The sequence below is a fragment of the Lampris incognitus genome, chromosome 1 (genome assembly GCF_029633865.1).
Source record: "Lampris incognitus isolate fLamInc1 chromosome 1, fLamInc1.hap2, whole genome shotgun sequence".
Lineage (NCBI taxonomy): Eukaryota > Metazoa > Chordata > Actinopteri > Lampriformes > Lampridae > Lampris > Lampris incognitus.
This window is the reverse complement of record NC_079211.1, coordinates 98230960-98251583: the sequence shown is the minus strand read 5'-3', so window position 1 is coordinate 98251583 and position 20624 is coordinate 98230960. Positions and strand designations below refer to the sequence as shown.

The window sequence follows — 20624 nt, the reverse complement described above, 5'->3', positions numbered from 1 at the left end:
CCACTTGGATCTGCGTGAAGTGGTCACGGTGTATTACACAGTCTTTTACTGTGGTGTTGTTTCACAGTAACTGCAATACTGTACACACACACACACACACACACAGACGCACACTCGACATACAAATCCCTATCACACACCTCCCTACACAGCCTGTCTCCCGCCCCATGCTGGCTGTGTAATGATCAGAGCTGGAGTCAGATTAAAGCAGATATGGCGTGGACCGGGAACTCCGTTCCGCTGCACGCCTCCGTGTGTTGCGGGCTGGTACCGGGAGGTTCCAGCAGTTCTGTCGACCGGTTGAAATACCAGCGGGTTCCCCACAGTCAGCCTGTAGTCATTTGTCATACCATTTTACTCCACGGCGCTAATGTGTATCAGAGAGGAGCTGAGAAGGCTAACGCACGCATGCTCATTGTGGGTTTTGTTTTAAAAAAAAAATGTGTGCGTCGTCCCAAAAAAAGAGACTGAGACAGACTCTGGGATGAAGAAAGAATGGGTGTGAAGGGAAGGAGTGAAATGATGAGGGACATGGTTGAAGAAAGAAAAAAAAGAAAAGCTGGTGGGGTGGCGGGGGAGCGGAGGAGAAAGCGAGTCTTAGATGTGTGATGTGGTCGGTTGGCTGCCTGGGAAGCACATGAAGAAGGGATGGGGGGAGATGATTGTGAGAAGAACATGGTGTTATGAGGACGAGGGAGTCAAAGACGGCGTACAGGATCAGACGGTAGCAAGAGGGGAGGACATGGAGAGAGAGAGAGGGCGAAAGAGAGAGAGCGAACAAAAGGCCTTATATAAAGAGAGGGGGAAACAGGCGATGAAATGGTTAAAAATAAGAGCGATTGCAGGAAAGAATTAAGCCAGGGAGGGAGTAAAAAGGAAGAGAGAAAGAGAGGGACTTGCTTGAAGGAGTCCGAGGTCTATTATCATCTGGAATCTATAGAGAATGAATGGGTGGCAAGAGGGGCTATAATCACATCCATCACCAACGCTGTCCATTACACCCGATTCTAACCCTTTCTTTCTCTCTCTCTCTCTCTCTCTCTCTCTCTCTCTCTCTCTCTCTCTCTCTCTCTCTCTCTCTCTCTCTCTCTCTCTCTCTCTCTCTCTCTCTCTCTCTCTCTCTCTCTCTCTCTCTCTCTCTCCACCCATCTAACCACAGGCCCTGGCCTATTCTCCTAGTGCACTAAATAGAGAACTTTATGTAAGAGCGACGGCCTTAGTATCGACAGTAACTCTTAAGCAAAAGGGAACAAAGGCAATATGGTTGGACCATTATATACCAGAATTACAAGTTGCCATTTTCCTCTTCTGTTGTCCTCAAGGCCTGGTATTGCAGATTCACATGCACATCTCCACAAGGTCAGAGTTGCACACTGACTGAGAGGAGGAGACGTCTCAAGCTATATGGTATTGGATTAGTCTTCAGCAGAGGTAGATATAGGCGTTAGCCATGTTTCCATCTCAAATTTAACCTTTCTTTTTATCCCCCCCCCTTTTCTCCTCAATTGTACCCATCCAATCTGGGTAGGGCTACAGCTTACCTCATGCCTCCTCCGATACATGTGGAGTCGCCAGCCTCTTCTTTTCACCTGACAGTGCAGCGTTTCACCAGGGGGACGTAGCACGCGGGAGGATCACGCTATTTCCCCCTCTCCCCCGAACAGGCGCCCCAACCGACCAGAGGAGGCGCTAGTGCAGTGACCAGGACACATACCCACATCCGGCCTCCCACCTGCAGACACGGCCAATTGTGTCCGTAGGGGCACCCGACCAAGCCGGAGGTAACACAGGGATTCAACTGGCAATCCCGGCGTTGGTAAGCAGCGGAATAGACCGCTACGCCACCTGGATGCCCGAATTTAAACCAAATTTTCAGTGAACATCGGAAGAGTCTCAAGAAAATTGTGTACAGATCAGGTGGGCGTCCGTCAGCTGCTATTAAACGACTCACCAGTCTCGCTGTGTGCAGGGCTGCAGTATCCCTCACAGGCAGAGACGTGGAGAAAGGTTGACGGGGATTAATTACGACTGGAGAAATGTCAAAATTCTGCCTCCACCTCTCTTTACAGCTGAATCGCTTTATCAATACACAACCTTTCCACACAGAGCCAGCATAAAACCGTTTTATTTTTGTTTTAGTTTTTTTTTTGTAGTCTTTTTTTTTTTTTGTAGCTACGATGAACTTTTTAGGTAATTTCCCTTTTAGGCGCTTTCGAAACCCCAACCAAAGCACCTTCCTTCCCCAGGTCCTCCTCCTCCTCTACTTCGCTTGCTCCCCCGCCTTCTCCAGTCTCCACTGTCATCCACTGGTCTAAGCTCTGTCTGCTCAGCCAGTGATAAGCCACTGGAGCGTCGCCTAGCTTAGACTACTTTAACAAATTCACTTTGCCACCAAGCTAATAGGATTCAGCCCTCTTTCTTTTTTTCACTCTATGCTAAAGATGGCATCTTTGGACATGAGCAGAAAAGGATGGCGTGATGTGATGAAGGGGAGTTGTAAAGCAGAGAAGACAGCACCTTGAAGTGGGATAAACCACAGTTTCTCTCTCTCTCTCTCTCTCTCTCTCTCTCTCTCTCTCTCTCTCTCTCTCTCTCTCTCTCTCTCTCTCTCTCTCTCTCTCTCTCTCTCCCCTGCTTGCTCTCCCACTCGCTCTGCTTACTCATCCTCTCTGCACCCCCATGCTGCCTCTTCCTTCTCCTATAGTATAAAAATCTCCTTGCTCTTTCTTGGCACAGGATCAAACACTGTCCTTTTGGGGAAATTCATTTTGGAACTCTGGCCTGCTGGCTTTCTTTTCTTCTTCTTCTTCTTCTTCTTCTTCTTCTTCTTCTTCTTCTTCTTCTTCTTCTTCTTCTTCTTCTTCTTCTTCTTCTTCTTCTTCTTCTTCTTCTTTTCAGAGGAGTGCTTGGGCCAATGAGCATAGCATGCCAGGCGACATCTGTTTTCCTGAATACCTAATGGCTTTGTGTCACTGGAGTCAAATGCTCGCTCTGAGTGGCACTCCCACTGTTATTACCATCATGGTTATTTAGCCACCAGTTTCTCATTACAATCTCCTTCTCTCTCTCTCTCTCCCTCCCTCCCTCTCTCTCTCTTTCTCTCTCGCTTTCTCCCTCTTGCCACAGGGGAAGCTATTGGATTAGCAGCTAGGCTATACATGGCTAGTTGGGCTTAGTCCTCCCCCAGCTTCTCTTAACAAGTTTTTATTTCCAACATGTGAGTTTTATTTGCAGCGTGTGGCGTGCGTTCCCCTGGCGGTGCCCCTATAGGTGTGACGGTGTAATATTATGATAACGCCATCGAGGGAATGGGCTAGCATTTAGTGCTGCAAATCAAGCCGGAGTCATCAGCGGCAGACGTAATGTTGTGCGGGACATTGGTTGGAAGTATAAAACATCAATCAGTGTCGCTGGGCTTGTGGAAGATGCTGTTTTGGTTCCATTATATGCAGAGGCCTGCAGCCTAATTTTCAATTTTCTTGTTTTCTCTGAATAATGGCTTCCTCGAGGTTGTTTGCTTACAGGATCCTGGTCGCACGTGGTATTAAGACGACTGCTTTTTTTCCCCCTTTAACATGGTGATGGTGGTCATGTGGCTCAGGTCCTGAGCTGTTCCGGTGGCATCTGGACACTGCTTGGCATCCTCCTTATCATATTCCTCATATATTTTATACTTCTATTATAATTCTGTTATCCTCTTTCAGTGTTGTATTCCCTCCTCATCATAATCTTCATATATTTTTTAATTCTATTATAATTCTGTTATCCTCTCTCAGTGGTGTATTCTGTAAATTGGGGGGGGGTTTCTCTCGAGAGAGAGATCCCCCCTGTGTTGCTCTCCCTGAGGTTTCTTCCTATTTTTTCTCCCTGTTAAGGGGTTTTTTAGGGAGTTGTTCCTTATCCGATGTGAGGGTCCAAGGACAGGATGCTGTGTTGCTGTAAAGCCCCTTGAGTCAAATTTGTAATTTGAGATAATGGGCTGTACAAATAAAATTGACTTGACTTGACCGCTTCTGCCTGGATCTCTTACATGATAAGGGACAAGACATCTTGATGCAAGGCGTAAATGTACACTGCCAGGCCTCGTAGTCAGAACGCGATCATAGTGGCTCACATTAAGACTGGATCAGAGTCAGGCCGGTGTTAATGCAGTCTGTACAGCGTGCGGACGTTTGTGAGGGAGTGCCACACTTGTTTCTGAATGGTTATAACTGCATCTGAAATAATCAAACATGCCGTCACTCTTGACCCCCCCCCCCCATTGTACCTGGCCAATCACCCCGTTCTCTGAGTCATCCCGGTCGCTGCTCCACCACCTCCGCCGATCCGGGGAGGGCTGCAGACTACCACATGCCCCCTCCGATACATGTGGGGTCGCCAGCCGCTTCTTTTCACCTGACAGTGAGGGGTTTCACCAGGGGGACGTTGTGCGTGGGAGGATCACACCATTCCCCCCAGTTCCCCCTCCCCCCCTGAACAGGTGCCCCGACTGGCCAGAGGAGGCGCTAGTGCAGTGACCAGGACACATACTCACATCCGGCTTCCCACCCGCAGACACGGCCAATTGTGTCTGTAGGGACGCCCGACCAAGCCGGAGGCAACACGGGGATTCGAACCGGTGGTCCCTGTGTTGGTAGGCAACGGAATAGACCGCTACGCTACCCGGACGCCCCACCGTCACTCTTTCTACAGTTAACTAGCCTCTCGGATTCAGTGGACTGTGCCTCAATCCCCTCCCGGCCAGTACTCACTTCTTTTCCTCCTCCACTGCAGACGAGAGTGTTTTCATTCACAGCATCCGCGACACATCTGCCGCGAAATGACCCGAGGTTTTTATAATGGGAAAGTAAGAAGGGCAGAGTTGCTTTTGCTGATGCTAGACAGACGTGTCTTCCCTCCACTCACTCACCTGCTTTGTGTTGTGCATGAGTAATAAGATCGCCACGTGGACGCAGCACAGGCAACAACAACAATACCTGGTGTCAGTGCAGCGGCAGTGATCGGACGGTTTGTTATTCAGAGCACACATTGGTCTACAGATTACTTTTTAATACCACGTTTAAAAGGGACATTCAAGATCCGTGTTTTCCACAACAGAGTCTCGTGTAACGACCCCCGCCTGCGTTGCTATGGAGACAGCGGTTATAACCACAGACAGTCACGGGTCGCCGTCCGAGCCGATGTACGGCGGCCACGTGCCGGATCGGCTAAATGACGGTCGAGTGTCCTCGTCATCTGAGGTGAGGGTCCGGCCCGGGGTTCCTTCTCTCCCTCTCCATACGAAAAGAAAGAAACGTGGACCAGAGCTGGAAGAGGATTCAAAGATCTGACGTGACGTTTTACCCCCGTCTCCAAGCCGCTCTCTTTTTCTGGTTCAGTCACAGACGCAGACGCTGTGATCTCACTGCGCTGTTAGTCCCAGTTCACTTTCCTGTAAGGCGTGTTGTCCAAAAACACAGCTAAACGGGCTTGTGTTGTTTGTGAGCACATGTGTGTTATTGTGCGTGCGTGTGTGTGTGTGTGTGTGTGTGTGTGGTTGGGTGTTTGTGAGTGCATATGTGTTATTGTGTCTGTGTGTGAGTGCATGTGTGTTATTGTGTGCGTGTGTGGGTGTGTGTGTGGTATTGATGATGGTTGGAGCAGACATGCTGAACTGGTTTAATGGAGGATTTAACGTCTCGTAAAATGATGAGGCAGAGTGTGATGCTGTGATCTGGCATGGATGCGGTCGCATTGAGGTGGTCTTTTTCTTCTCTTTCCCTTTAATGCAGCCTGTTACGCTCGCAATACTTTGCTGCTCTCTTTTTATTTTTCCTCCCGTCTTTCTCTCTCTGGGCCTCGTGACAGGGTGGCGTTTTCTTCCCCTGTGAAACGGGGAGCTGGCCAAAGGGCGCCCCGGCGTAGCCGTGTCGCGTCAGGACCAAAACGTGAAACGTTTCGCCTTCGGAGGAGAAGGTGCAGCCTTCCATGACAGACAGTACAGCGTTCCTCTGTGTGCTTTATTTATTTATTTATTTCATTTTTTTTCTACGAGTTTAGTGGAAAGAAAAAAATGGAAAGGAAGGATGAGAGGGGTTGAAGCTTGGAAAGAAAGCACACGGTTTGATCAATGACTTGGCTGCAGTTCAGCAGCTATTGCCTCGGCTCTCCGTCCAGTCTTCTGAAGCGCCGGGAGTCCATTGATCAGACTGGGATGATGTGTGTGTGTGTGTGTGTGTGTGTGTGTGTGTGTGTGTGTGTGTGTGTGTGTGTGTGTGTGTGTATGTGCGTGTGTGTGCTTGTAAACCAGTGATCTTAACGAAGCCTGACCCGTCTGACCGAGCTGCGGCAGCAGTGAGTACTGTCGCAGGCCGAGCCCGCCTCCTCGTTGCTGCTCGCCGGCCGCCAACGCGGCGAGGCACATACGGCGTGATTAAAGCCAGCCTGCTTAATTGAAGTATCCCCCTCCCCACTCCGTCATAGTAACGGGAAAATTACACACTGCGATATGACTTCTTGGGCCATCCTACAGAATCCGTGGTGGTATATTTCTATGGCCCCGCCCCGCCCCTCCCCTCCCCTCCCCTTCTCACCTCCTCTTCATATCCATTAGTTTAATGAACAGCCTCCAATTTCCTCCTGCCGAGACGAACATGGTGCACGGGATTGTTCTCAGCTCTGCGGGGTGTGTGTGTGTGTGTGTGTGTTTTATGTGTGCTGGTATTTGACAGAGAAAGCAAGCAACAGAGAATGCCTTGGTATGCTCTCATTAAAATAGATGGCAGTAATCAAAGTGTGGAGCAATTAGTCATGGATGAGTGGGTGGAGGGTGGGCGCCATGTGCTAGCGTGTCAGACCTGTTGGTAAACACGGTGATGGTTCGCCTCTCTCTCTCTCTCTCTCTCTCTCTCTCTCTCTCTCTCTCTCTCTCTCTCTCTCTCTCTCTCTCTCTCTGTGTGTGTGTGTGTGTGGACGCAGAAGAGTGACGGTATGCAGCACCGAGGGGCCCCGGCTGCACACTTTATCACCGGCACACTGACTGTTTTCTTTTCCACCGTGAAGCGAGATCCCGGTTATTAGCTGACATTTGTTGGTTGCATTATCCGGTGGAGAAATGACATTTACTCGTGATGTAGCTGTGTGATTCAGCTTGAGGCAGGCTTGAGATTTCGATAAAATGGCGGACTTGGTCAGCGAAAAAAAAAAATTTTTTTGGAGGCGACCATTTTTTAGATGTGCTGCTTTTGTGGGTTTGTTTAAGCTACCCAACTAGAACGGTTACTGTTTCTCGGCTCTTGTTTTAACATACTACCTGCAACCTTGCTATCGGTTCGAATATATGCTCTGGAACAAAAAATACTGTCTTAAGCAAATGCATTTTCAATACCGGGGGGGGGGGGGTCCAATTGCTTCTTTCCTTTAACGATTTGTCTTTTTGGAAACCACTGCATTATTCATTTCCTTGTATATTTGTCCAGTTCAATAGGCCTTGAGGTGTTCTGGGTTTTGCAAGGACCTCTTATCTTCGCTTGCCTGACAACAACTTTCAGACATAAGAAAGTGCACATAATAAAACTCTGTTGTGCTTTGTTCCCTACAGTGACCATCTGTCTTGGGTATTTCTCCACAACCTGTCTCACATGAGCAGAGATCCACTACACTCCCCCCAACCAACCCCACCCACTCCGTCTCTGTCTGTCTCTCATTCACACAGACACACACGCACACAAGTACGCACACGCACACCCCGTGCCCCTCAGACCGGAGGCTGTGAGTCTTATCACTGTCTGCCACGGGGCAGTGCTCATCTTCTCCAGATATTTGTTGTTTTGTTAAGGCAGCAGCGGGTCAACAGTAGCAGTGGGTAGTGTGGGCGCGGCGTCGTTCCACAAAGAGTCACCGTTTATTTCCGCACCAGTTTTCGCCCAGCTTAGACGGAACAGGGTGCGGTTTCGATACCAAACTTTCTAAAGGGAGAGGTCGGAGGGTGAGCGAGAGAGAGTGAGAGAGAGAGAGAGAGAGGTTTTTTTGTGAATAACATCAAGCCGTCCTGGTTTCGGCCCCAGGATGCTGATTGCGCCTGGGTATTACGGCGCCCCGCCGGGTTTGGCAAAGCAGCGCCCCGTCCATTTGGACGAGCTTCAAGTGAATAACTGCCACTTAACCTCGCAAAGTGCTTTGCTGGCTTTCCCCCCTTTCTTTTGATTGACAGGTTGACTGTTTTGTGACGGACACTTGTTTTTGTCGACGGCGGGGTTGTTTTCTGATATCGTACTTTATAAAGCCTCGAGTTTATTGCTCGGTTTATACACTTATGTATATACGCTTCCGAAATCTGTCACCCTCCCGAACTCAACATTGCGTGTAAACATGGATTAGTGGAGCTGTTAAGTGCCTATTGGCTGGGAACAGGGCCGCGGCTCTGTCCTCCAACTGGAGGCGCTGCAACTCTGTGGACTTTTATCGCGATTAAACAGGAAAACGTGACGCGTTCCCGGGATGAGAAAATACCTCTGGTATTTTTTCTAACGACTTTGCCTTCGGGTTTGGTGCAAGTGAAGTAAGCGACATTCGTGCGGGTGTCGATGTTTCTGCTTGGCGTTAGCCGCGCGTTTGGCTAGCCCGCTTGCCTCGCCTCTTCCCAGACCGGCAAAAAATACGGGCCGGACAGGAAATCTCGCGGATGACGAGCGTTTGTGGCTCCAGTTATGACCCCATCGGCACATTTTTTTGAGCAGGCCGATGACAAGCCGCTGGAATGGCCCGTCGTTTAGCCGGGCCATTTGAAAACATGATTAACGGTGGTGGAGCACAATAGGAATGTGATTCTCATCTGAGCGGTGGGTACTGCAGGCTAGCCTGGGAAATCATCCAGGCCCTAATTGCTCCAGCAGACCCCGGTTCAGATGGCTGTAACGTACATGCGGACGCTCACACACAACCCCTCCAACACACTGTGCAGATAGGAATAAATATGTTATGGCCTCGGTCGTTGGAATCAGTCATATTTTATATTTCGTTATATCGTAAATGATGATATAGGACCCTCAGCTCCCGCTGTCAAGGCTGCGTTTAAGAGGCCAGAGAATGATGGCAGGGAACGATGGATGTGGGTTTGCTTTTTTTTTTTCTTCTTCTTCTTCTGAAATTTGTCTATTTCCTCAGATTTCAGGTTGTTACAGTTGTCCTCCCCAATATGGCATTATATTAAACTACTTTTTTGGTCCCATGTTTAGTTTTAAGGCACGCTTTCTGTTGCATCTCATATTTTAGCAAAATGACAGCGTAAGTCCATGACCTCACATCCTGTGAGGGGTTTAGACATTTCCTAAAACAGTGAAAATAATGGAGCGACTTCGACGTCTTCCAATAAAACCTGGATTCCATTTAAAGATTGCTTCCTTCCCTCAGTATGGAAAATAGTTGCTTACTGAAGGACTCCTTTGGGGTGCAGCAAATTTTAATGCCCATTTATATTAGCCCAATGAAAAGAAAGTCTTAAAGCTCCGGGGTTTTTTTCCGTTTTTTTTTTTGTAAGGGTTATTTTGGGAATTCCAGAAAGTCAGTGTTGCAAGTCCTGTTTGGAAGCAGGAATCATGGTCCCAGAGTCTCATGTATGGATTTATGGCCAATATAAAGAAAATTTACTACAAGCATCGCTTTGAGAGAGCCTACTCCTCACCAGTGTAAACCCCTCTCTTCCCCGCTGTTCTCCTCCTTCTCCGCCGCTCCGCCCTTCCATTTCATTAAAGTCTAAAAGACACCGGCAGAGCGGCGAAGCCCTGTTTGTCACCACCACCCCCCCTCATCCCCCCATTTTATGTTCCCACCCCTCTCCCTAGATCTTCAACCGCCTTTCTGTTTTTTTTTTTGTATGCTTTTTTTAACATTTCATGCTTACTTTCTCTCCTTTTCACCCTGCTCTCACAAAAAAATCATCCATTTCTATTTCCCTGCTCCTTTTGTGCGGCTAGGCAGCCGTGTAATTGCCGGCAGTGTGAGCGGGATGGGACTCGGCCCTGCGTTGCGTGGCACTGTGCTTACTGTACCTTTCTCCAGCCATTCTCCCGGCACTGTCTTTGTGTCTACACCATTGTGATTGGCTTACTAAAGAGAGGCGCTACACATGTCGGTTGGTTGGCTGACTGTCTGTGGTCTTTGTGATAAATGTGGACCTCTGTTTTTTCTCGAGTATTGTTACTATTCTTCCTCTTGCTTGCCTGCCTGCTTGGATGCCTCTGGCTGCGCTGCAAAGGAGAAGATTAGCTCCACTTCTGAGAAGCGCATGCATGCACTCAGACAGGCAGAGAGACCGGATCACAGAGACCTGCACAAACAACTCATGCTTAAAAAAAAAAAACACAAGCACACACAGTAGACAACTTATGTATATGTAGAAACAGCAGAAAACCCAGTGCACACTCTTAAGGAAATACTCCAAACACATTGGCACACCCTAAATTGTATGGTTGCCAGTCGTGGTACACATGCAGAACAATGCCAGACCTGGCATCCTGGTGACTCAGCCGGTTAAGCGCCCACCTTGGCGACTCAGGTCTGGTTTCAGGTTTGATGCTGGCCACGAGACCATCGCTGCATGTGTTCGCCCACTCCCTTCACCTTGGGTTTCATGCATATCTCTACTGCATTGTCAAATAAAGGCTACCCCCCCCCAAAAAAAAAGGATTGTAGAGACACACACTCGCCCATATACACATTTACACACACACTTGGCTGTCTCTGCATCTCAGTGTCTGTGTTAAGCCTTTGCTGCGCAGTTCTGGCAGGCTACGTGGTCTGTGAATATCTGGACCAGACGGGTTTCCATGAGGAGGCTGTACTGTGTAAGGAAATGTGCCGTGTCCCACTGTTACAGCCACGCTCAGTGTTTTACAAGGCTCCCCCATGGGTCCCCTTTTATGACAGAAATTTCAGAAGTTTTTACATCAAGTATTGGGTGTCGGGCCTTCACAGCGGGGTGGCTGGTGTATTACAGCATGAAATCAAATGGCTTAGGACGAGCACGCCAAAGGAATAAGATCTATATCGGCATCCATTTCAGATATAGTTTTAGATTCAAATGAATGTTTTGCTGTACTGATCCCACCACTCCCGCTGGAGATTACTACCAAGGCATTATGGGTGCTAGATGGTATGATTCAATATGCTGATGTAGGTTATGTGACACAGGGAAAGGTTTTCAGCTAGTGTTGCGTTTGAATGAATAGTGGCCTAGGATTAGGGGCTGATGCACACACACACACACACACACACACACACACACACACACACACACACACACACACACACACGTTTTGTTAGAGACGTTCCAAGTATAAACATCAAATGGAAGTTGTTCCTTTATGGTTGATTCTTTCTTTCGTTCTTTCGTTCATTCCGTTTTTAAACGCCATCCAGGTACTCAGTAAAGCCACATGGACATGCAAGGGCCTCGTCTTTACAAAGTGCCCTGCTAGCTGTCCGGGTCCTGAAAGGCTGCTGATTGACGAGAGAGCCTTGCACTGTAGAGATGGAGACTGTGCTGTCTGGTCCTTTTTTTTTTTTCTCCTCCCTTTTTCTTCCCAATTGTATCGGGCCGATTACCCCACTCTTCCAAGCCGGCCTGGATTGCTGCTCCACCCCCTCTGCTGATCCGGGGAGGGCTCCTCCGGAGTCGCCAGCCACTTCTTTTCACCTGACAGTGAGGAGTTTCACCAGGGGGACGTAGCGCGTGGAAGGATCATGCTAGTCCCCCCCAGTCCCCCCGCCCCGAACAGGCGCCCCGACCGACCAGAGGAGGCGCTCGTACAGTGACCAGGACACATACCCACCACATCTGGCTTCCCACCCGCAGACATGGCCATTTGTGCCTGTAGGGACGCCCGACCAAGCCGGAGGTAACACGGGGATTCGAACCGGCGATTCCCGTGTTGGTAGGCAATGGAATAGACCGCCACGCTACCCGGATGCCTGCTGTCTCGTCCTTGACTGGAATAGGGCTCTCTCTGGTCTTTATACGTCTTATAATCACTCTTGGTAATTGCTCCGTGAAATTAATTGGGAATGTTTGTGTTCTCATCGTCTGCGTGCCCCCGTTGTAATAGAAGAAGGTCCATATGTTAAGTAAAAAAAAAAGGTCAGCTTTTTGAAAAGTTCCCAGCTAATTTTGTTCCCTTTCTTTCCAACTCGTGATTAGTTGGGAAAGAGTCACGGAACGGAAGTCATTTGAACGTCTGACTACCACAATATGTTATCAATGTTAACATTACAGTCAATAGGCGGCGTTTTCACAAATGCAATTTGCAAGCGAAACAGCTTTTTCAGACACAAAGCTCAGTGAGCCATGGTCACGCTGATATTCAGTGTTTTCCACTGTGGTCTACACAGCTATGTCATAAAGCCGGGCCTCATTTAAATATAAAATGCTCTCCTCCGTCAGTGGATTAAATAAGCTGCGGTGTCATTAGCATGGTTTCACAGTGACATGACTAATTTTTCCCCCCTCCTAAAAACAGCAAGTAAAAAACAACAAGTAAAGGGGAAAAAAAAGCAAATATTTAATGCCCGTCTCTTGATAATATGCGGCTATATAGCCACAGCTAGCTAGTTAAGGTGCCTGGGAGCTATTAATGCATTATTAATTCATTTTGGGAATACTCCAGGTAATGTTAGCCAATTTATGCAGTGCCACCTCCTCCATTTTAATCAGAAAACACACGGTCCTATCAGCCAACAGCAACTTCTTTCTACCATGTCCATAATTCAGCACGATTTGGAGTAAGTTACAGGCTTTAGGGTTGAACCAGCGCCGGGCTAGTAGAAGTCCACACTAGCTGGCTAGCGGACCAGCGGTTGAACGCTGCTTAGTGAATCAGGGCCCCCTGGTTGCCCCAATATGGAGAGCCCACCGAAGCCCGTCGTTTGACAGTTTGATGGAGCGAGTGCCTGTGTGTATATGATTATGTGTAAGAGAGAAATTCCCCAAAGTGGAGGATGCGGCGAGGAGCACGGGATGCGTGCTGTGTCTCTCGAGTGTGCATGTGAGTGCGTGCACGTCATGTGTGTGCAGGAGACAGAGGTGACATTTTTATTGTTTACCTCTGGCTGTTTGTGCCGTCGGCACGGTGACAGTAAGCCAAATAAACACTGACCCCTAAAGAAACCCACTCCCGTGATCTCTCTCTCGCTCTCTCACTCTATCACTCTCTCTCTCTCTCGCTCACTCTCGCTGTCTCGCTCGCTCCTGTTTTGCTCTCTCTCGCCGTCTCTCACTCTCTTGCTCTGCGACCCCCTCCCCTTCCCTCCCGCCTGCCGGTTAAACCTAATCGCTGAAACACACAGTGTCTTAGTTGTCATGGAAACAGTTTTATTGTCATTTTATTGGCAAAAATAGCCGCGGGCTGTGTATTGGCCTGCGACATAACTATCACAAAATGCACTGTTTCCAGTGTCAGTATAGAAACATCTCCTCTACATGAGGCATGCCCATTAACTGTTTCCCTTATCCTCCCATCATCATCGTCATCATCGTCATACTCATTCCTTTTTCATCATAATCTTCATCACCACCATTCTTTCACTCTGTCCTCTTCCTCATTCGTCTTTTGTTTTTACCCCCTTCCCTCTTTCTCACTCTTCCTTCTGGCGTTTTTCACTCTCCTCGTTCTCATGCACGTCTCACCTCCTGTCCTCCATTTAAACTGATACCTCGGCCTCCTCTCTCCATTTCATTTACCTCTTTTACGTGCCCCCCCTTTCCTATCTTTCTTTCTATTACCACATACATGGGATAAGAGTAGAATGGCATCGAATGAGAGGTGATTCTGATTCAGAATCTCTAACAACCATGTCCTCCTCCAGTCACCCTTTCATCCCGCATCAGTTCTCCAGTGCCTCTTATCTGTCTTTTTCCTCCTCTACCTCGCCATCCTCTCAGCCTTACCTGTCGTATTTTGCTTTTTTTCCTCCTCGTCTACCTCCTCCATCCTCTCCTCATCACTGTCCACCACCCAGCCGTCCCTCCCTCCCTCCCTCGGTCAGCTGCAAACCCACACAGCAGCTTCTTCGGCTCGATCACATCGCCAAGCTGCAGACAGACCTCGGCCCCCCGTGTCCCAACATTTTCCTCCCTGTTGCTCGCTCCCGCGGCATCCCCTGGCTCCAAACGCTTGGTATTCACTGCACGTACTCCCGTGGGCCTTTTGTCACGGGCTCTCTACATTATTGAAAGCGAGCGGATCACTAATTCATGTCAGCCGTGCTGTGCGAGCGGCCGAAGGCGGCAGGGGTTGGGGTGGAGAGGGTGGGAAGGTTGGGGGGGGGGGTTGTTGGGATCTTCGGGGAGCCAGGTGCTTATTGCTTCTTGATAAGGAAAGGTCTTTCATGTAGGGTGGACCGGCCTATACCGTGCCCATCAGACCTCACTCCTCTCCCCTCTCCCCTCTTCCCCCACCCTCTCTTCTCATCTCACCGCAGCCCAGCCTCACCAAAGACCTCCGCTTCTCCCCTCTCCCCCCCCCCGCTCCATCTATCTCCCATGATGTGACCCGTTCTGTGTTAGACCCAAGCTATACACTGCCCCTGCTCACTCAGTTTCCTTCTATGCTCCATCCTTCCTGTCACTCAGACACACACACACACACACACACACACACACACTGAACACACACAACTCTCTCTCTCTCTCTCTCTGCCCTGCATTTAGTGATGTTGATTCTAATTGCTTTTGCTCTGACCCTAGGGGACCTGGCCACAGAGTAACAAGCTCCCACAGGCTCCTCCCTACCCCTGTCTTCATCCCTCCATCCCTGCATCTCTTTTTCCTTTTCATCTATTTCCTCACTGACTCTACCCGCTCGCATTTGTTTGTTAGCAGCATTAATGCCTAGAGACACTCGACAGGATATTGTAATCCTGCTAGCTTAGGTTGATCTGCTCTCAGGCTGTCCATTGGACCACCTTGGGGTCAGATGTGATCAATCGCAGCCGGTCTCCTGCTGCCCCCTCAGAGTTGACCTTCTCCTTTTGCCCACCGATCGGCCATTTTAATGCAGGCCACGCTGGTGGATGAGTTTTTTTTTTTCCCCTGCTAGCTTGTTGAACAGAGCAAGAGCCAGCTGGTGGAAGGCATGGAGAAAGAGAAACACTGGCTGAGTGAGGGAGAGGCGGTGAGAGGGAGCGAGCAGATGATTTGGGGCGGGAGGCGCAGATAGCGTTGAGAGGCCGGCAGGACCAGTGGCTGAAATCTAATAGAAAAAGGTGAAATATGAGGATGCGGCTCAGTGAGCTAAAGCTGATGGGCTAGTGCACATTTTAACAGCTTCGGATTCACTCGGCGCTGGAATGGGGTTTGCAGTAAAGAAACATGACACACATCTTGAGTTGTTCTCTCGCACACATTTTCCTCCTCTGATCCCGTGGTGTGACATGTCACACATCGAGTGACATCTGAGAACGGTGTTATCTTTCTGTGTGTGTGGGTGAATCAAATTCAACTGAATCCTGCAGAAATGCACGGGTATAAAAAACAAAAACAAGCATGTGCCCGGACAACCTGATGTCATCCAGTGTACGGGGAAATACGGCATATTGAATCCCCTGCAGATCTACATTCCTATTTTCACTTCTGCGTGCTTCTTTCGAAGAAGTCCTGGCGTGCCACGCTCGCCCCGGCGGTGAGACGCGTCGCAGGATAGCGAGCGAGGGAAGTATAGACGCAGTTTTCAGAGCAACCTCTGCCGTCGCTCACGCTGCCTGATAGTACGAGCGGCGTGGGCGCGCCGCGATAACGTGGGAACAAGCACCCCGATGTTGTCCTCAACGTCACTTTGACAGAGGTAGTAAAGCCTAACGAAAGAAGACAGCCAAACATCGTAGTTTTTTTTTCTTTCTTCTTTTATGGTTTTGTGCTTTTTATACTCCTGAGAGCCCTTTGTGTGTGAGTCTTTTTTTTTTTTTCTCTCCCTCTCATGAAATATTCATAATGGCGCGCCAGCATAAAGATCAAAACGCTTTTTTTCCTGAAGGTTAATAGGTCAAATGCCTTGATCAAAATGTAGTTGTTGCACACACTCCACTCATTAGTGGCATTTAAAGGGAATCACTTGATACAGATGCTCTGATCTTCCCCCTGGCCTTCCCTAGCGTGCACACACACACACACACACACACACACACACACACACACACAGTTTGTGGGTCGTGTGAGCCCAAGCAGTGTTTTGAATGCAGATATTCCTCTTTGAAGTAAGCAAGCTAACTATACCCGTGTGAGTGTGCGTGACATCCGGTGTTTAATTATTAATATGTGTAAGTGCAGAAGCACAGGCAAAATATCTGAGCAGTCATGACCCTGCAGCTGCACTGTTTAACCTTTACAGGGGAGTCGTTTGTGTGTGGGTGTGTGTGTGTGTGTACACTAACGTCTGTCTGGCTGTGTGTTTGCAAGAAAGAAAGGTTATGGGTCACTGAGGGTTTTTAAAACCGATCAAAAATGCCTCCAAGCAAATGGTCCAATGTACACAAAGGCCTCAAGTGACACCTGTTTTCTCTCTCTCGCTCTCTGTCTCTCTGTCTCTCTGTCTCTCTCTCTCTGCAGGTGTGTGGAGATCATTGCCAAGGAAGGAAGAAGTCTAAAGGAGCTCTATCTTGTGTCTTGTAAAATCACTGACCACGGTATGTAAAAAAAAAGAAAGAAAAGAAAATGAAAAACCTGGGCCTGATGCATACACAAAATCAATCCTCCCCCTGTTCCTGTTCGAATAAGTTCCACCTCCACATTCACTTGGATAGATCTGGTTGTGCTGTGGGACTCATGGTGCAAGTCTCCCTCAGCTTGCATTTTCATTCTCTCCTGTGTCAGTGCTGCGGAAGACAGTTGTGTTTGAATTTATACGGGGGGTGGGGGTGGGGGGGGACTCAGCATAGTGTGACATGAGTCATTCTTCTTCCAAAAATCTGTCAGCCAAAACAATGTCTTGGGTGTTTTGGTGGCTGACAATACGAAATACTCCATAACAAGTCGGATCAAGTGTTTGCAGCTGTAATTACAGACTTTGCACAACAGTGGTGTCTCAAGCATGTTGTTAAGAATGGCAGCATCTGTATCGCTTTATTTCTTTACGAGGGTGGATGCAAACACATCATCATCACGTTGCATGCAGATGCGTAGCTCGCGGTGGTGCTTAAGCTAATGTGGAGAAGTTGCCACCATCCTGTATGCATGGGTGTTAAACGCCCTTGTGGATGTACTGGTATCTGCAGCAGATGTAAACGCAGTGCTGCTTCCCATAGTTACACGTCCTGCTGCCGATACTGCATCCTCGCCCCCTCTCCCCATGCTCCATACACTCAACCCCTTCTACTGGGTTAGCCTTTTCTGCACTAGATTTAGCTTGTTTTCTTAAATACATTTTGCTTCAAAGACCATGGCTTCCACTTAGGAGTCTTGTTAGTTTTGATTAATGTATTGATTTTTTTTTAATTTGATATCGTTGATTAGTCATTCATTCTGTAAAATATCAAAAGTGATGACGAATGGCCATCACAATTACCCAGAAACAAAAGGGATGTCTTAAAACTATAGTGCCTAGTCTGACAAGCAGCCTTGAAAAAAAAATCCCTGACGTATTTATATTGTTATCATGTGAATCAGAGACACACAAGCAAATCTTAGAGTTGGTGAAGTGGTAACCAGCAAAATGTTTTGTATTTTTACTTGATAAATGACTAATCGATTGCCAAAATTACGATCAGTAAATGTTCTGCTGTTTGACTACTCCACCAATCAGTTGGTTGATTGATTAGTCAATCAATCAACTCATTGTTTTAGCACAAGACTACTTTTTTTTCTCACCGATAAGCTAAAAAGTTAATTTACTGTCAGGTGCACCATGAGCGGACCTCATAACTCACTGCACCACCCTGAGCGTCCCTTTACGTAACGACCCCTGATCACTCAGATGTGCAAGCAGTAAACATGACATCGAATAGTTATGCATAAATATTTATTAACCTCATCATCGTAGTTCCAGTGTTCATTGATAAGTCTTATTTACATCTCATTTCTGTGATACAGTTTCAGAACTGAAGCAAGTGAGCAGCATCACGATAGTAACATGAAGCAGACATGATGGGGTTCGACTCTGAATTTCTACGGGAGAATACCTGTTAAAAGTTGGAAATACTGAGGCGGAATATTGTTTGAAATATACAGTATGCAACACCTGCTCGTGCAAAGTCTTTGTTGTTGCATGTGTCAGTTGTGTTTTTTTTGCTTTGTTGCTATGTCGTCTGTATTTTTCTCACCCGATAGTAGACGCATGATGGTTTTCCCCCAGCATGCAGCAGGGAGGCACAAAGCCATTGTTTCGTTCTGGCGCAGGTTCCCCTTGAACTTGTTTACCGCTCTGTCTGATTCCACCCTGCTGTATCCTGCCATGTGTTCGTCTCCCGTAAGCTCGAACCACAGTTCACAGGTAGTATGGCTGAAGCACTGGAGCGTGGGGGGAAAGCTACACCGACTTGGTGACATGGCAGACAATGCTCACATAAATATGTCATTTGGTTTTACTTGGAGCCTGTATGGTGTTCGTTGGTGTGTGTGTGTGTGTGTGTGTGTGTGTGTGTGTGTGTGTGTGTGTGTGTGTGTGTCTAAGAGTGAAAGAGTTTACATAATACCCCGCTATCTTATTCCCTTCGATCTGTTTATCTGCTCTGCTGGGCTCCCGTGTGCTGTGCTGTAGGAGTTAAACTACCCTTACAGGCAAAGTTAGCGATTACCGAAACAAAATGTGTGCACGAGACACCACAAAGGTTTTACTTAAGCAACCCTTGATTCTTCTCCAATACTTCAGTGTTGTTTGTGCTGCTTCACAGCAGAGACTCCGCTGAAGACCCTCCAGCTGATTTGTGCATTTGTGTGTTTTACTTAGGAGTGTTTTACTCGCCATTTGTTGCCAGTCGCTATGAGCGATGGAGACAATAACCCCTCCTAGTCACTTTGTGTGTGTGTGTGTGTGCGTGTGTGTGCGTGTGTATTTGAGAGTGTGTACACGATGCCGTGGGTATGTTCGGTTTAGCTGAACTGAGGTTGATTAATGATGCCAAGATCACAATAGTACATTACACAAGGAATGCACGCTACTCTCTCTCTCTCTCTCTCTCTCTCTCTCTCTCTCTCTCTCTCTCTCTCTCTCTCTCTCTCTCTCTCTCTCTCTCTCTCTCTCTCTCTCTCTCTCTCTCTCTCTCTCTCTCTCTCTCTCTCTCTCTCTCTCTCTCTCTCTCTCTCTCTCTCTCTCTCTCTCTCTCTCTCTCTCTCTTTCTCTCTCATTTTGACCAAGATGAATTGGTGACATCTGATCTTTTTCCTGCACTAATGACCCCTCTGGCCTCCCATAGATGATGATGATGATGATGGGGTGTGTATGTGTGTGTGTGTGTATTTGTGTGTATGCTTTCGGGATAGAGATGCCTGTTGTGGGAGCTGCTTGCTCTTACAGAATGATTGGTGGATTTCCTGCCTCGGCCTCTGATAAATTGAATAACAGAAATGAGATTTCACATCTGCCAAGCTTGGCCCCCGTATTTTTCCGCCCATCTCCTGCGCTAATTGTTTTTATTAATGGCCTCTCTGAGTAAATTTGAGATGTCCACAAGCCTCTTACATTTAAGTGTCCTGTTTTCCCCCGGCGTTCTCTTCCTGCGTGATGGTTTTCTTTTTTTCTTTTTTTTTTTTTTTTGTTGAGCTTTGACGACAGACGTGTAACGGCAGACCGACAAGACACAAAGAGCGAGATGAGAGAGCTAGCCAACATGTAATTTTGCTCGGATAAAGGTGCTTTTCCGAGATTATTTTGTAGAGTACAAGAGAGAGAAGCAAGAGACGGATGGGAAGTGCTATTTTGGTGCATAGATAGATGCGATGCTTCTGCTAAAATCATTTTTTGTGCTCTTCAACACTTGCTAACTTTCTCTGCCTGAGCCTCGTGCATTAAATCACACACAAAGAAATGGGCTGAATGAGATTTTTTTTTTTTTGTGGATATTTTTCTCCCAAATGCATTTGGCCAATCACCCCATTCACTCTCCAAACCGTCCTGGTCACTGCTCCACCCACCTCCGCCAGTCCGGGGAGGGCTGCAGACTACCACATGCCTCCTCCGATACATGTGGTGTCGCCAGCCGCTTCTTTTCACCTGACAGTGAGGAGTTTCACCAGGTGGACGTAGCCCCCCCCCCCCCGAACAGGCGCCCCGACTGACAAAGAGGAGGTGCTAGTTCAGCGACCAGGACACAGCCGGCTTCCCACCCGCAGACACGGCCAATCTTGTCTGTAGGGACGCCTGACCCAGCCGGAGGTGACATGGGGATTCGATCCCCATGTTGGTAGGTAACGGAATACACCGCTACGCTACCCGGAGGCAGCTAAACGAGATTTTGCCTATGTGCTGAAGAACACGTCTTCAACAGACCTTCTAACCTAGCATTTTCTCACCTTTTGACGTTGTGCTCTCTGGAAAAATGGTCACAACCGAGGCTTAGATGTTTCTGTCAGTTGAAAACAGCAGAACATAATGTTAAGATATGTCTTTTCTCTCCAGAGGCGGTGTTTTTCTGTGCGCATCTTAACCTTTCTGTATGTTGTC

At 48.1% G+C, this 20624-nt stretch overlaps 1 protein-coding gene across 1 annotated transcript in view; it reads left to right on the top strand.

Annotated features, from left to right (window-relative positions):
- fbxl17 (F-box and leucine-rich repeat protein 17) overlaps positions 1–20624 on the top strand; it is a 291040-nt gene that overhangs the window by 171091 nt on the left and 99325 nt on the right. The window contains exons 11-13 of the mRNA XM_056286959.1: positions 7541–7561; positions 10039–10096; positions 16577–16653. Of these exons, the coding sequence (XP_056142934.1) occupies positions 7541–7561; positions 10039–10096; positions 16577–16653 (156 nt within the window). The remainder of the gene's footprint in view (positions 1–7540; positions 7562–10038; positions 10097–16576; positions 16654–20624) is intronic.